The sequence below is a fragment of the Ylistrum balloti genome, unplaced genomic scaffold (genome assembly GCF_031769215.1).
Source record: "Ylistrum balloti isolate Yb309-2 unplaced genomic scaffold, AGI_CSIRO_Ybal_v1 Utg370180, whole genome shotgun sequence".
Taxonomy (NCBI): domain Eukaryota; kingdom Metazoa; phylum Mollusca; class Bivalvia; order Pectinida; family Pectinidae; genus Ylistrum; species Ylistrum balloti.
Genome location: NW_026782166.1, coordinates 269283 through 286193, shown reverse-complemented (window position 1 = coordinate 286193; position 16911 = coordinate 269283). Strand labels below are relative to the sequence as shown.

Below are 16911 nucleotides of genomic sequence, written 5' to 3'. Positions count from 1 at the left end.
GAGGTAGTTTTGAGGCTATAAGGGATGGAAGCGAGGTGTTCTGTAGGGAAAGTAGTGTGTAGGCGAGGTAGCATGTAGGCGAAGTATGATGTAGGCAAGGTAGTCTGTAGGCGAAGTGTGCTGGAGGCGAGGTAGTTTTGAGGCTATAAGGGATGGAAGCGAGGTGTTCTGTAGGGAAAGTAGTGTGTAGGTGAGGTAGTATGTAGGCGAAGTATGATGTAGGCAAGGTAGTCTGTAGGCGAAGTGTGCTGGAGGCGAGGTAGGTTTGAGGCTATAAGGGATGGAAGCGAGGTGTTCTGTAGGGAAAGTAGTGTGTAGGCGAGGTAGCATGTAGGCGAAGTATGATGTAGGCAAGGTAGTCTGTAGGCGAAGTGTGCTGGAGGCGAGGTAGTTTTGAGGCTATAAGGGATGGAAGCGAGGTGTTCTGTAGGGAAAGTAGTGTGTAGGCGAGGTAGCATGTAGGCGAAGTATGATGTAGGCAAGGTAGTCTGTAGGCGAAGTGTGCTGGAGGCGAGGTAGTTTTGAGGCTATAAGGGATGGAAGCGAGGTGTTCTGTAGGGAAAGTAGTGTGTAGGCGAGGTAGTATGTAGGCGAAGTATGATGTAGGCAAGGTAGTCTGTAGGCGAAGTGTGCTGGAGGCGAGGTAGTTTTGAGGCTATAAGGGATGGAAGCGAGGTGTTCTGTAGGGAAAGTAGTGTGTAGGCGAGGTAGCATGTAGGCGAAGTATGATGTAGGCAAGGTAGTCTGTAGGCGAAGTGTGCTGGAGGCGAGGTAGTTTTGAGGCTATAAGGGATGGAAGCGAGGTGTTCTGTAGGGAAAGTAGTGTGTAGGTGAGGTAGTATGTAGGCGAAGTATGATGTAGGCAAGGTAGTCTGTAGGCGAAGTGTGCTGGAGGCGAGGTAGGTTTGAGGCTATAAGGGATGGAAGCGAGGTGTTCTGTAGGGAAAGTAGTGTGTAGGCGAGGTAGCATGTAGGCGAAGTATGATGTAGGCAAGGTAGTCTGTAGGCGAAGTGTGCTGGAGGCGAGGTAGTTTTGAGGCTATAAGGGATGGAAGCGAGGTGTTCTGTAGGGAAAGTAGTATGTAGGCGAGGTAGTCCGTTGTAAATCTGAAGGGATTTGTACAAAGTTGCTCTCGATAAATGTCGCTTTCCACTTTTTCCACAATTTTCTTGTTGAGATGCTGGTCAATAGATAATCTAGACAAACAAGACTAGTTTCTCTTCGCCTACCAGTGAAAAAGAAACCCGCTACACTTGTAGAATATTTTCTATATATTTTGGCTAATTATCTTGTAGATCTTATAAAATCTACCACCAAAATTATAAATAAAACATGACACCCTTCAACAAAGATCTCTTTTGACCATAATTTCATTATTCATCATATACTCGTTATGGGGTAAAGCGAAAATAAAAATTCCAAAAATATATATATATATAATGTAGATCAAATACCCTTGCCTTATTCAGGTTTTGAACTTAGGAACTCGATTATTTCGCAACACTTAATGTCATAATGTCTTATTCAATAAAACTAGTAGAAAATATGCTCAAAAGATTTGACAATCTTGGACAAGTAATGCCATTTTCACAAGTTCAGAAAGTCTGTTGGAAGATATTGTCAATAGAAACTCGGTCATTATGATTTCCTTTTCTGTATTCTTTTTTAGTATCAGTTCACAATCGTATATTTGCACCGATGTTCATCCTTTTTTGGGCAATAAAGCTCTCATTACCTGAGAACGAAGGGGTTCTTTCAATTCGTTCATAATTAATTAAACTCGTAAATACATTAAAGTGTCGATACATATCAATGTTTTATGGTTTAAGTTTTTTAAAGCCGGCAGACTTAAGACATGTATACCAAAAATTTGTAAGAGAAAAATCTCCGATGAATGGCGTCTCAGGTCCCTGTATAATCACCATATGTAGAGAAAATGATACTTCTATTTGTGAAGCATAACTTAAATAACGTTTACAAATCTTCACCGGCGACAAGCGTTTCCCAGACGATGAGTAAAGATTAAAATGCCATTGTACAAACGACTATGCTGAGACAAACTGATTTCTTTTTTCCAACACAGATTTTTGCTCAAGGCATTACAAATTAGACTGGCCTACGCTCCATTCAGGACTGTGAACTTGTACACACAGACGTTCGTCTGTTCTTGGAGAAGAACGTAATTTGGAATGGAGCATGGTATTGTGCACAACATCAAAGTCTGATATTGTATTTTTGCCCCAGGGTCGGATGTTCAAGATTGATAAGACTCATTCGACTTTACAAAGCATTATCATCATTTCTGGAGTAACCAGGGTTATTGGTGTCACTTATTCCACTTCAAGGGTATACAGGGTTATTGGTGTCACCTATTCTACTTCAAGGGTATACAGGGTTACTGGTTCACCTATTCCACTTCAAGGGTAAACAGGGTTATTGGTGTCACACAATCCACTTCAACGTAAACAGGGTTATTGGTGTCACTTATTCCACTTCAAGTGTATACAGGGTTATTGGTGTCACAAAATCCTCTTCAAGGGTAAACAGGGTTATTGTTTGTCACTTATTCCATTTCAACATATGCAGGGTTATTGGTTTCATTTATTCCGCTTCAAGGGTATACAGGGTTATTGATTTCACTTATTCCGCTTCAAGGGTATACAGGGTTATTACTGTCACTTATTCCACTTGAAGAGTATATGGGGTAATTGGCCACCATTCCATTTCCGGTGACACTAATGCCACATCTAGAGTGTGCGGGGTTATTGGCCCCCGGTGACAGTAATGTCACGTCTAGAGTGTGCGGGGTTATGGGCCCCCGGTGACTAATGCCACGTCTTGAGTGTGCGGGGTTATTGGCCCCCGGTGACACCAATTCAACGTCTAGAGTGTGCGGGGTTATTGGCTTCCGGTGACACAGACTCCTGACCTGGAATATATATGACTATCAGTGTTTCTATTTTTTTTTCTTGGGTAAACAATGCTATCATTGTCATCACAAAAAACCCTGACTCATTTAGTGTCAGGAATACAATTTAATACAACGAAGCAAACTTAAGCCTGAATCTATTAGTTGTCTTTGTTTGGATCGTATTTGTGTTGCCTGTGTTGTAAAACTATTCTGTTTGTTTGTAATTTTATCGTCCATTAAACAACCAGGATAACTTTGAAGCATGGGTCTTCTTATAGTTTATTATAGTGACTGGTGAATACTTTACTGAACATCATCTGGGAGGCCCATCTCACGTTATCAGTATCAATGTAAAATGGACATAACCATATACCAGTACATGACGGTTGTGATCTCATCTACCGGAAAAACACCATGCCCACGTTGGGATCGAACCACATACCTGGTGACCGCTGACATCAAAATAGTGATGGAATAAACAAATTGATCTCACAAGACATGTTGCAAATATATATAAATTATTTGTGATGTTTTTTATTGTTGTTTTAGATTGTTGGCCAGCACCTGACCCTCCTTATCTCCCACAAGACCTTTCCGCTCCTGATTCCCCTGTTGATATTCAGCGGGCTTCAGCAAGGTTTCATATTCGCCGATTTCACAAAGGTAAGTCATTTTAGTAATATTATTAATTACTTTGTTTATAATATCTGATACTATTACCTCAACAGATCAAATAATAGGAAGGCAATATTATACCATTCTGGTACAATGGTAGTTTCCTTCTATTGTTCTGTACAAATTTCTCAGTAACATGTAAACTTGTCGGTTGTTTATTTAAATAAACGACAAACCTCTAATTTATGTTACTTGGATGAAAGTCTGAACACACTGGACGGAGTTTTCTCATTGGTCGGTTTTATACATTAAACGGAGCATTCTCATTGGTCGGTTATAAACATTGAACGGAACCTTCACACTGGTTAGTTACAAATATTGAACGGAGCCTTCTCATTGGTCGGTTAGAAATATTGAACGGAGCCTTCTCATTGGCCGGTATATAAATTAACGCAAGAGTCTCTTTGTTCTGGTTATAGAAATTATATCCAATCTTGTGATGACTTTTTCTGGTGTTTTTTTTTTTCATTTTACAAATGAAGTAAATTGTATAGTATGTTAAGCATATGTTATCAATGTTATTCTCTACTATATTTAGGCAACATATCCTGTATTATCTTTCCTAATTATCGTATCCTCTGATATCTTTCCTAATTATCGTATCCTCTATTATCTTTCCTAATTATCGTATCCTCTATTATCTTTCCTAATTATCGTATCCTCTGATATCTTTCCAAATTATCGTATCCTCTGATATCTCTCCAAATTATCGTATCCTGTATTATCTTTCCTAATTATCGTATCCTCTATTATCTTTCCTAATTATCGTATCCTCTATTATCTTTCCTAATTATCGTATCCTCTGATATCTTTCCAAATTATCGTATCCTCTGATATCTCTCCTAATTATCGTATCCTCTATTATCTTTCCTAATTATCGTATCCTCTGATATCTCTCCTAATTATCGTATCCTCTCTTTCCTAATTATCGTATCCTCTGATATCTTTCCTAATTATTGTATCCTCTGATATCTTTCCTAATTATCGTATCCCTTTTTATCTTTCCTAATTATCGTATCCCTTTTTATCTTTCCTAATTATCGTATCCTCTGATATCTGTCCTAATTATCGTATCCTCTGATATCTTTCCTAATTATCGTATCCTGTATTATCTTTCCTAATTATCGTATCCTCTTTTATCTTTCCTAATTATTGTATCCTCTGATATCTTTCCTAATTATCGTGTCCTCTTTTATCTTTCCTAATTATCGTATCCTCTGATATCTGTCCTAATTATCGTATCCTCTGATATCTTCCTAATTATCGTATCCTCTATTATCTTTCCTAATTATCGTATCCTCTTTTATCTTTCCTAATTATCGTATCCTCTGATATCTTTCCTAATTATCGTATCCTCTGATATCTCTCCTAATTATCGTATCCTCTGATATCTCTCCTAATTATCGTATCCTCTGATATATCTCCTAATTATCGTATCCTCTATTATCTTTCCTAATTATCGTATCCTCTGATATCTCTCCTAATTATCGTATCCTCTATTATGTTCCTAATTATCGTATCCTGATATCTCTCCTAATTATCGTATCCTCTATTATCTTTCCTAATTATCGTATCCTCTGATATCTCTCCTAATTATCGTATCCTCTATTATGTTCCTAATTATCGTATCCTCTATTATGTTCCTAATTATCGTATCCCTTTTTATCTTTCCTAATTATCGTATCCCTTTTTATCTTTCCTAATTATCGTATCCTCTGATATCTGTCCTAATTATCGTATCCTCAGATATCTTTCCTAATTATCGTATCCTCTGATATCTCTCCTAATTATCGTATCCTCTGATATCTGTCCTAATTATCGTATCCTCTGATATCTTTCCTAATTATCGTATCCTCTGATATATCTCCTAATTATCGTATCCTCTGATATATCTCCTAATTATCGTATCCTCTATTATCTTTCCTAATTATCGTATCCTCAGATATCTTTCCTAATTATCGTGTCCTCTGATATCTGTCCTAATTATCGTATCCTCTGATATCTCTCCTAATTATCGTATCCTCTTTTATCTTTCCTAATTATCGTATCCTCTGATATCTCTCCTAATTATCGTATCCTCTTTTATCTTTCCTAATTATCGTATCCTCTGATATCTTTCCTAATTATCGTGTCCTCTGATATCTGTCCTAATTATCGTATCCTCTTTTATCTTTCCTAATTATTGTATCCTCTGATATCTGTCCTAATTATCGTATCCTCTGATATCTCTCCTAATTATCGTATCCTCTTTTATCTTTCTTTTATCTTTCCTAATTATCGTATCCTCTGATATCTCTCCTAATTATCGTATCCTCTTTGATCTTTCCTTATTATCGTATCCTCTGATATCTTTCCTAATTATCGTGTCCTCTGATATCTGTCCTAATTATCGTATCCTCTTTTATCTTTCCTAATTATTGTATCCTCTGATATCTTTCCTAATTATCGTATCCTCTGATATCTTTCCTAATTATCGTATCCTCTGATATCTTTCCTAATTATCGTATCCTCTTTTATCTTTCCTAATTATCGTATCGTATCTGTTTTATCTTTCCTAATTATCGTATCTCTTTTATCTTTCCTAATTATTGTATCCTCTGATATCTTTCCTAATTATCGTGTCCTCTTTTATCTTTCCTAATTATCGTATCCTCTGATATCTGTCCTAATTATCGTATCCTCTATTATCTTTCCTAATTATCGTATCCTCTGATATCTTTCCTAATTATCGTATCCTCTTTTATCTTTCCTAATTATCGTATCCTCTATTATCTTTCCTAATTATTGTATCCTCTGATATCTTTCCTAATTATCGTATCCTCTGATATCTTTCCTAATTATCGTATCCTCTTTTATCTTTCCTAATTATTGTATCCTCTGATATCTTTCCTAATTATCGTATCCTCTATTATCTTTCCTAATTATCGTGTCCTCTTTTATCTTTCCTAATTATCGTATCCTCAGATATCTTTCCTAATTATCGTATCCTCTGATATTTTTCCTAATTATCGTATCCTCTGATATCTGTCCTAATTATCGTATCCTCTGATATCTGTCCTAATTATCGTATCCTCAGATATCTTTCCTAATTATCGTATCCTGTATTATCTTTCCTAATTATCGTATCCTCTATTATCTTTCCTAATTATCGTATCCTCTGATATCTCTCCTAATTATCGTATCCTCAGATATCTTTCCTAATTATCGTATCCTGTATTATCTTTCCTAATTATCGTATCCTCTGATATCTTTCCTAATTATCGTATCCTCTGATATCTCTCCTAATTATCGTATCCTCTGATATCTGTCCTAATTATCGTATCCTCAGATATCTTTCCTAATTATCGTATCCTGTATTATCTTTCCTAATTATCGTATCCTCTGATATCTTTCCTAATTATCGTATCCTGTATTATCTTTCCTAATTATCGTATCCTCTATTATCTCTCCTAATTATCGTATCCTCTGATATCTCTCCTAATTATCGTATCCTCTGATATCTCTCCTAATTATCGTATCCTCTGATATCTCTCCTAATTATCGTATCCTCTATTATCTTTCCTAATTATCGTATCCTCTGATATCTTTCCTAATTATCGTATCCTCTGATATCTCTCCTAATTATCGTATCCTCTATTATCTTTCCTAATTATCGTATCCTCTGATATCTTTCCTAATTATCGTATCCTCTGATATCTCTCCTAATTATCGTATCCTCTGATATCTCTCCTAATTATCGTATCCTCTATTATCTTTCCTAATTATCGTATCCTCTGATATCTTCCTAATTATCGTATCCTCTGATATCTTTCCTAATTATCGTATCCTCTGATATCTCTCCTAATTATCGTATTCTCTGATATCTCTCCTAATTATCGTATCCTCTGATATCTTTCCTAATTATTGTATCCTCTGATATCTTTCTTATTATCGTATCCTCTGATATCTTTCCTAATTATCGTATCCTCTTTTATCTTTCCTAATTATCGTATCCTCTAATATCTTTCCTAATTATAGTATCCTCTGATATCTTTCCTAATTATCGTATCCTCTGATATCTTTCCTAATTATCGTATCCTCTTTTATCTTTCCTAATTATTGTATCCTCTGATATCTTTCCTAATTATCGTATCCTCTATTATCTTTCCTAATTATCGTGTCCTCTTTTATCTTTCCTAATTATCGTATCCTCAGATATCTTTCCTAATTATCGTATCCTCTGATATTTTTCCTAATTATCGTATCCTCTGATATCTGTCCTAATTATCGTATCCTCTGATATCTGTCCTAATTATCGTATCCTCAGATATCTTTCCTAATTATCGTATCCTGTATTATCTTTCCTAATTATCGTATCCTCTATTATCTTTCCTAATTATCGTATCCTCTGATATCTGTCCTAATTATCGTATCCTCAGATATCTTTCCTAATTATCGTATCCTGTATTATCTTTCCTAATTATCGTATCCTCTGATATCTTTCCTAATTATCGTATCCTCTGATATCTCTCCTAATTATCGTATCCTCTGATATCTGTCCTAATTATCGTATCCTCAGATATCTTTCCTAATTATCGTATCCTGTATTATCTTTCCTAATTATCGTATCCTCTGATATCTTTCCTAATTATCGTATCCTGTATTATCTTTCCTAATTATCGTATCCTCTATTATCTCTCCTAATTATCGTATCCTCTATTATCTTTCCTAATTATCGTATCCTCTATTATCTTTCCTAATTATCGTATCCTCTGATATCTTTCCTAATTATCGTATCCTCTGATATCTCTCCTAATTATCGTATCCTCTGATATCTCTCCTAATTATCGTATCCTCTATTATCTTTCCTAATTATCGTATCCTCTGATATCTTCCTAATTATCGTATCCTCTGATATCTTTCCTAATTATCGTATCCTCTGATATCTCTCCTAATTATCGTATTCTCTGATATCTCTCCTAATTATCGTATCCTCTGATATCTTTCCTAATTATTGTATCCTCTGATATCTTTCTTATTATCGTATCCTCTGATATCTTTCCTAATTATCGTATCCTCTGATATCTCTCCTAATTATCGTATCCTCTGATATCTGTCCTAATTATCGTATCCTCAGATATCTTTCCTAATTATCGTATCCTGTATTATCTTTCCTAATTATCGTATCCTCTGATATCTGTCCTAATTATCGTATCCTAATATATTTATACCTAATTATCTATTATTATCTTTCCTAATTATCGTATCCTCTATTATCTTTCCTAATTATCGTATCCTCTGATATCTCTCCTAATTATCGTATCCTCAGATATCTTTCCTAATTATCGTATCCTGTATTATCTTTCCTAATTATCGTATCCTCAGATACCTTTCCTAATTATCGTATCCTCTGATATCTCTCCTAATTATCGTATCCTCTGATATCTGTCCTAATTATCGTATCCTCAACTAATATCTTTCCTAATTATCGTATCCTGTATTATCTTTCCTAATTATCGTATCCTCTGATATCTTTCCTAATTATCGTATCCTGTATTATCTTTCCTAATTATCGTATCCTCTATTATCTTCCTAATTATCGTATCCTCTGATATCTTTCCTAATTATCGTATCCTCTGATATCTCTCCTAATTATCGTATCCTCTGATATCTGCTCCTAATTATCGTATCCTCTATTATCTTTCCTAATTATCGTATCCTCTGATATCTTTCCTAATTAATCGTATATCCTCTGATATCTCTCCTAATTATTTATCCTCTATTATCTTTCCTAATTATGTAAGCTCCTCTGGTATCTATTCCTAATTAAAGATAGTATCCTCTGATATCTTTCCTAATTATGTCCTCTGAAAGCGCGGGAAATATCGTATCCTCTATTATCTTTCCTAATTATCGTATCCTAATATCTTCCTAATAATCGATCCTGATATCTTTCCTAATTATGGATATCTTTTATTATCGTATCCTCTGATACTTTATTATCGTATCTCTTTTATCTTTCCTAATTATCGTTCCTGGGTTATCTTTCCAATTATTGTATCTGTCTGATATCTTTCCTAATTATCGTATCCTCTGATATCTTTCTATCGTATCCTCTTTTATCTTTCCTAATTATTGTTTCTGATATCTTTCCTAATTATCGTATCCTCTATTATCTTTGGCTAATTATCGTAAATTACTCTTTATCTTTCCTAATTATCTTCCTGTTTCCTAATTATCGTATTTTTTTTCCTAATTATGTATCCTCTGATTCTTTCCTAATTATCGTATCCTCTGATATCTGTCTAATTATCGTATCCTCAGATATCTTATCCTAATTATTTATCCTGTATTATCTTCCTAATTATCGTATCCTCTATTATCTTTCCTAATTATCGTATCCTCTGATATCTACCTAATTATCTGTTTCAGATATCTTTTTATCTATTAATTATCTTTAATTTCGTATCCTCTGATATCTTTCCTAATTAACACGTATCCTCTGATATCTTACAATTATCGTATCCTCTGATTCTGTCCTAATTATCGTATCCTCAAGATATCTTTAAAATTAATATTTGTATTATCTTTCCTAATTATCGTATCCTCTGATATCTTTCCTAATTATCGTATCCTGTATTATCTTTTTGTAGTTTTTTTCTTTAAAACTGTGTACATGTATTTAAGTCTGTATGTTCTATTATTAATATCAACACTGTACTGTGTCCTGTATTACCACTGTCTTGTATTAACACTGTACTGTGTCCTGTATTAACACTGTCCTGTATTAACACTGTACTGTGTCCTGTATTATAACTGTACTGTGTCTTGTATTAACAATGTACTGTGTACTGTATTAACACTGTACTGTGTCCTGTATTAACACTGTACTGTATTAACAATGTCCTGTGTCCTGTATTTACACTGTACTGTGTCCTGTATTAACACTGTACTGTGTCCTGTATTAACACTGTACTGTGTCTTGTATTAACCATTTACTATGTACTGTATTAACACAATACTGTGTTCTGTATTTACACTGTACTGTGTCCTGTATTAACACTATACTGTGTCCTGTATTAACGCTGTACTGTGTCTTGTATTAACCATTTACTATGTACTGTATTAACACAATACTGTGTTCTGTATTAACACTGTACTGTGTCCTGTACTAACAACATACTGTGTCCTGTATTAACACTGTACTGTGTACTGTATTAACACTGTACTGTATTAACATTGTAATGTGTCATGTATTAACACTGTACCTTTTACTGTATTAACACTGTACTGTGTTAACACTGTACTGTGTCTTGTATTGACAATGTACTCTCTCTTGTATTAACACTGTACTGTGTGCTGTATTAACACTGTACTGTTTTTACACTGTACTGTATTAACACTGTACTGTGTCCTGTATTAACACTGCACTGTATTAACATTGTACTGTGTCATGTATTAACACTGTACCTTTTACTGTATTAACACTGTACTGTGTTAACACTGTACTGTGTCTTGTATTGACAATGTACTCTCTCTTGTATTAACACTGTACTGTGTGCTGTATTAACACTGTACTGTTTTTACACTGTACTGTATTAACACTGTACTGTGTCCTGTATTAACACTGTACTGTATTAACACTGTACTGTGTCCTGTTTTATCACTCAAATGTATTAACACTGTACTGTGTCCTGTATTAACACTGTACTGTGTCCTGTATTACCACTGTACTGTGTCTTGTGTTAACACTGTACTGTGTCTTGTATTAACACTCTACTGTGTCCTGTATTGCCACTGCACTGTATGAACACTGTACTGTGTGCTGTATTAACATTGTACTGTGTAATGTATTAACACTGTACTTTTTAATGTATTTACGCTGTACTGTGTCCTGTATAAACACTGTACTGTGTTAACACTGTACTGTGTCTTGTATTAACACTGTACTGTGTGCTGTATTAACACTGTACTGTATTTACACTCTACTGTATTAACACTGTACTGTGTCCTGTATTAACACTGTACTGTATTAACACTGTACTGCGTCCTGTTTTATCACTCAAATGTATTAACACTGTACTGTGTCCTGTATTAACACTGTACTGTGTCATGTATTAACACTGTACTGTGGTAACACTGTACTGTGTCCTGTGTTAACACTGTACTGTGTCCTGTATTAACACTGTGTCATGATTAACACTGTACTGTGTCCTATATTGCTACTGTACTGTATGAACATTGTACTGTGTCCTGTATTACCACTGTACTGTGTCTTGTGTTAACACTGTACTGTGTCTTGTATTAACACTGTACTGTGTCCCGTATTGCCACTGTACTGTATGAACACTGTACTGTGTCTTGTACTAACACTGTACTGTGTCCTGTATTAACAATATACTGAATTAACACTGTACTGTATTGCCACTGTACTGTGTCCTGTATTCACACTGTACTGTATCAACACTGTAATGTTTCCTGTATTCACACTGTACTGTGTCATGTATCAACACTGTACTGTGGTAACACTGTACTGTGTCCTGTGTTAACACTGTACTGTGCCTTGTATTAACACTGTGTCATGATTAACTCTGTACTGTGTCCTATATTGCCACTGTACTGTATGAACATTGTACTGTGTCCTGTATTAACACTGTACTGTGTCCTGTATTAACACTGTCCTGTGTCCTGTATTACCACTGTACTGTTTCTTGTGTTAACACTGTACTGTGTCTTGTATTAACACTGTACTGTGTTCCGTATTGCCACTGTACTGTATGAACACTGTACTGTGTCTTGTAATAACATTGTACTGTGTCTAGTATTAACAATATACTGAATTAATACTGTACTGTGTCCTGTATTCACACTGTACTGTATCCTGTATTTACACTGAACTGTATCCTGTATTAACACTGTACTTTGTACTGTATTAACATTGTACTGTGCCTTGTACCAACACTGTTCTGTGTCCTGTATTAACACTGTAGTGTGTCCTGTATAACGACTGTATTGTGTCCTGTATTAACACTGTCCTGTATTAACACTGTATTGTGTCCTGTATTAACACTGTCCTGTATTAACACTGTACTGTGTCCTGTATTAACGCTGTAGTGTATTAACACTGTATTGTGTCCTGTATTAACACTGTCCTGTATTAACACTGTATTGTGTCCTGTATTAACACTGTCCTGTATTAACACTGTCCTGTATTAACACTGTCCTGTATTAACACTGTACTGTGTCCTGTATTAACGCTGTACTGTATTAACACTGTATTGTGTCCTATATTAACACTGTCCTGTATTAACACTGTATTGTGTCCTGTATTAACACTCTACTTTATACTGTATTAACAATGTACTGCATTACCACTGTACTTTGTACTGTATTAACACTGTACTGTGTCATGTATTACACTGTACTGTGTACTGTATTAACTATGTACTATATTAAAACTGTACTGTATTAACATTGTACTGTGTCCTGTTTTATCACTGTACTGTATTAATTGTCTCCTGTATTTACACTGTACTTTGTCCTGTATTACACTGTACTGTGTACTGTATTTACTATGTACTATATTAACACTGTACTGTATTTACACTGTACTGTGTCCTGTATTAACACTGTACTGTGTCCTGTATTAACACTGTACTGTATTAACACTGTACTGTGTACTGTATTACACTGTACTGTGTCCTGTATCAACAATGTACTGTGACCTGTATTTACACTGTACTGTGTCCTGTATTAACGTTGTACTCTGTACTGTATTAACTGTGTCCTGTATTAACACTGTTCTATGTTCTATATCAACACTATATTTTTTTCTATTTCTCATCGTTGTTGTTGTCCATGCTGTAATGTCTGTCTGTCCTCGCCCTAACACTGTTGTTTTTCCCAGTATTAAGCTGTTTATTTTCGTTTGCCCTATTCCTCTTCCATTAAAACGTCTGGTTACGCTCATCTGTGGTCTGTATGAAAGGCGAATACAAGTGTAACTGTCTGAGAAAAAATAGTGTAATTAGTTCTTATTTTCTGTCCTTACCGAGGAAAGTCAATGTTCTCGGTTTCTGTATCCTAAACGTTTGTGTGACTTCGATCAATACTTCTTTAAACGTTTGTATGACTCGGATCGATACGTCTGATGAAATTGATAGGTGTTAGGCCCAGACTGTTCAGTGATAGCGTCACTAACACATTACTGTTCACGGGGGATGTATTAAAATCTACACTGGTTTTCCAGGCTTACCCTCTTGATAACTGTATATAACTCCATCATCATGAACGACATCGAAAAATCGTGTTTCTCTATTTGTCTTCTGCAAACATAAATTGTAAATGCCAGTGTAGTTTACGCTTGAAGTATGATGAATAACATTCCTATATATTATTTGTCTATGGTGTAGAAAAATGGATATTATTTCTCGTACATCAATGGCAAGAAAATAGTGAAAATCATATAGACGGTTTATATGTACCTTCAGTTATTGTTAAACTATTACTCGCCATCATCAAGTTCTGATTTCCTGCCATGTCTTATATATATACATTTTATCTTTTGAATTCTATCTATTTCAACATTGATTACGGTAGCCAACAGCAGTTTCTCGCAAATATCTTGAATGATTTAAGGAAGCATAATTTGTTCTTGAAAATGTATTTACCCCAGTTCTCAGTTTGAGAAGCTTTTATTGATTAAATTGTACATTGAATCTCACGGCCATGTTTTCTGTGAAGAAGATGGCTCTGTCTTTGTGTAATTTTGTCTCTTCCTAGTTTAGCCCCCGTAATAGCAAATCATATTAAAAAAAGTAGGTCACTCTGACCTATATTTTGACCTTTGACCTTCATCAGAGAAAATGTATTTCCGGGCTCTATCTCCTACACTATTAGTTTCACTGCAACTTTCTTCATGGGACATTGGTAACCATAGGTGAGGTGATCTTGTATGTGCCAAAAGTATGTCACCCTGATCTACATTTTGACCTTTGACCTACATCAAAGGAAAATCTGCTTCACTTTTTGTCATTTGAACGAACGTGGCATAGAGCCTGTCAGCAGACGTGATTTAATAGTAATACAGCATTACTTACCATTATACATTCACCATTTGTATTTACAATAGCAACATCAACACTTTTTATTTTTGAATATGGTGATCCGTCAGTTAGTGATTAGTACTAGGTCTGAACAAATCCGTTGTCTGCATTCTTGACAGTGGTTTTTCTCATTCGGTGGGTGACTTTAACTCGCCGATTTTTTTTTATTCCGATTGGAAATACATGTAACTTAAACTTGGTTAGAGTTATTAATATAAGATGGTTGTATGCTGGTATGTACATGCTGACTCTGGCTGACACTCAGGGGTTGATGAGCTGTGCCAAAAGGGGCCAGATTGATCAATTTCAAAAATGTTCTTCTCAAGACCCAGATGTGATTTGACCAAATTATCTTTCCGAGGATGCTGAAGGTGCTTTACCAAAATTATGGATTTGAAAAGTCAAGAATCTCACATTTTGAATTTTATAAATAAAGTTAATTTAATTTTTTTATTTGAATTTGTTTGTAAGTAATGACTTTTGAAATATTATGTCATAACAATCCATGCACTAGGTTTCTATTGTTTTATATTCTATAAATAATGTATGTATCACTTTTTACAGCCCTGATATGTGTCACGTGCCCGGAGGACGCAGATATAGCATTTGCGAACTACCGACTGCTGCAAAGTTTCGGTCTGGCTTTCTCCTTCATCAGTGGAACGTTCGTGTGTGTATCTGGCAAGTTGTATATCCTTATCATTATGCTGGTAGTGTCTGTTATGTTCTACGTGTTAGCGGAGTATAAAGTACGGCAAGTGGACAACGACGTGTTCGAGGAACCCACGCAAAACTGACTGATGGAAATATATACTTGTATACATGTGAAATTTATTGTAAAGAGATTTCATGTGAACACTCCATTTACCAATTCTCAGCGGGTGATTATGCAATATATCTAGTATATGATATGGTACTCACGTTGTTGATATTTCAATTAACAAACGACGTTTTAATTAGAATGCATTGTTGTAACATAGAACAAAATGTATATTAATAGGTATAAGTATTTTGTTTTGCAACAGGTAAGGTTGATATTATTTTAGTATATCATGAGGAGTAGATTTTTTGTGGTATCCTATCAATACTTTATGTCATCGATGTATTGTAATATTTTACACGAAAAAGTACATTTTAAGGACGTATTTTCAAATAAAAATATGAATGTTAAATAGAAGTTCTAATATCCCAACCGATAAGAAAATAATATATGTCATTTCGATGGCTACATTTGCCTCCTTCATCAGTTCAAGTGCCAGTGTGAAGTGTATTAAATTAACAGGACATTTCGACAGTGGTATAATATTATGTACCCTGAGATGGAAAGTGTCGTGACGAGATGGCAAAAAAGAGTTAAGTGAAAACAGGTCGAATCGGCGATCTCCCGCAAGGCCATTAGTCGGTAACAATGTACTATGCCGTGCATGTCGATTCGGCTTAGCTACACTTGATTTTCGATCTGGTTGTTATTTAAGAACTTCTATTCAAAATACGTTACAAACCTAAAGAAAATGTTTCAAAAGAAGATAGATGATCTAGACAGAAACATTGGGTCAATTTACAGAGATAAGGTACCGTTTGTCGTGACCCGGTAGGCCTGAGTTATTTGTTGTAAATTACTGACCAATCTTGACTTCACTTGCTTTCTAGCGAGCCTTGATTTTCAAGGACATGGGAATTCTTGGAGGGATATCTCAAGCATGATACTGGTCCCTTCATATTTCCATTTTATTTCAATTTTACATAGAATAGCCCTTCATAATTCTTGTATTGTCAAAAAAATTGTTGAAAATGACCCATTGTTCTCAGCTCTCAGGATTTTCACTGAAGGCCTGTATAAACAGATTAAGGTCTGTTACATACATACCAGTAGCTGGGTTGTCCTACCTAAATCGTTTGATACGTACTTAAACATCGTGTATCACAATAAAAAAATGGCGAACAATGGACAATTCGAGCTAAAACGGTTTCTTGGAGGTTTAGGCACAAAGTCGTCTTTAATTCCGGACTAAAGTCAGAATTTCGTTTTCACCAAAATGAATTCATGTCTTATTATTATTAATGTTCTAACTTTTTCGTGGGCACATAATTTCGTAGAAAAAAATAGATTAATCTGCTTATATCTATTTCAGCGGTTTGTGGAGAAAAATTCGTCAAAATACCCACAAAATCACCGGAAATAAATTTCCCTCGAAAATGATTGATTTTACAGGAAAAAAACGTATATGTGATAGGAACTA

At 35.1% G+C, this 16911-nt stretch overlaps 1 protein-coding gene across 1 annotated transcript in view; it reads left to right on the top strand.

Annotated features, from left to right (window-relative positions):
- Positions 1 to 15468, top strand: part of LOC132551136 (protein unc-93 homolog A-like) — a 50694-nt gene extending 35226 nt beyond the window's left edge. Inside the window, exons 4-6 of the mRNA XM_060215246.1 lie at positions 3462 to 3575; positions 14791 to 14806; positions 15236 to 15468. Coding sequence (XP_060071229.1) covers positions 3462 to 3575; positions 14791 to 14806; positions 15236 to 15468 — 363 coding nt within the window. The remainder of the gene's footprint in view (positions 1 to 3461; positions 3576 to 14790; positions 14807 to 15235) is intronic.
- Positions 15469 to 16911: the final 1443 nt, after the last annotated feature.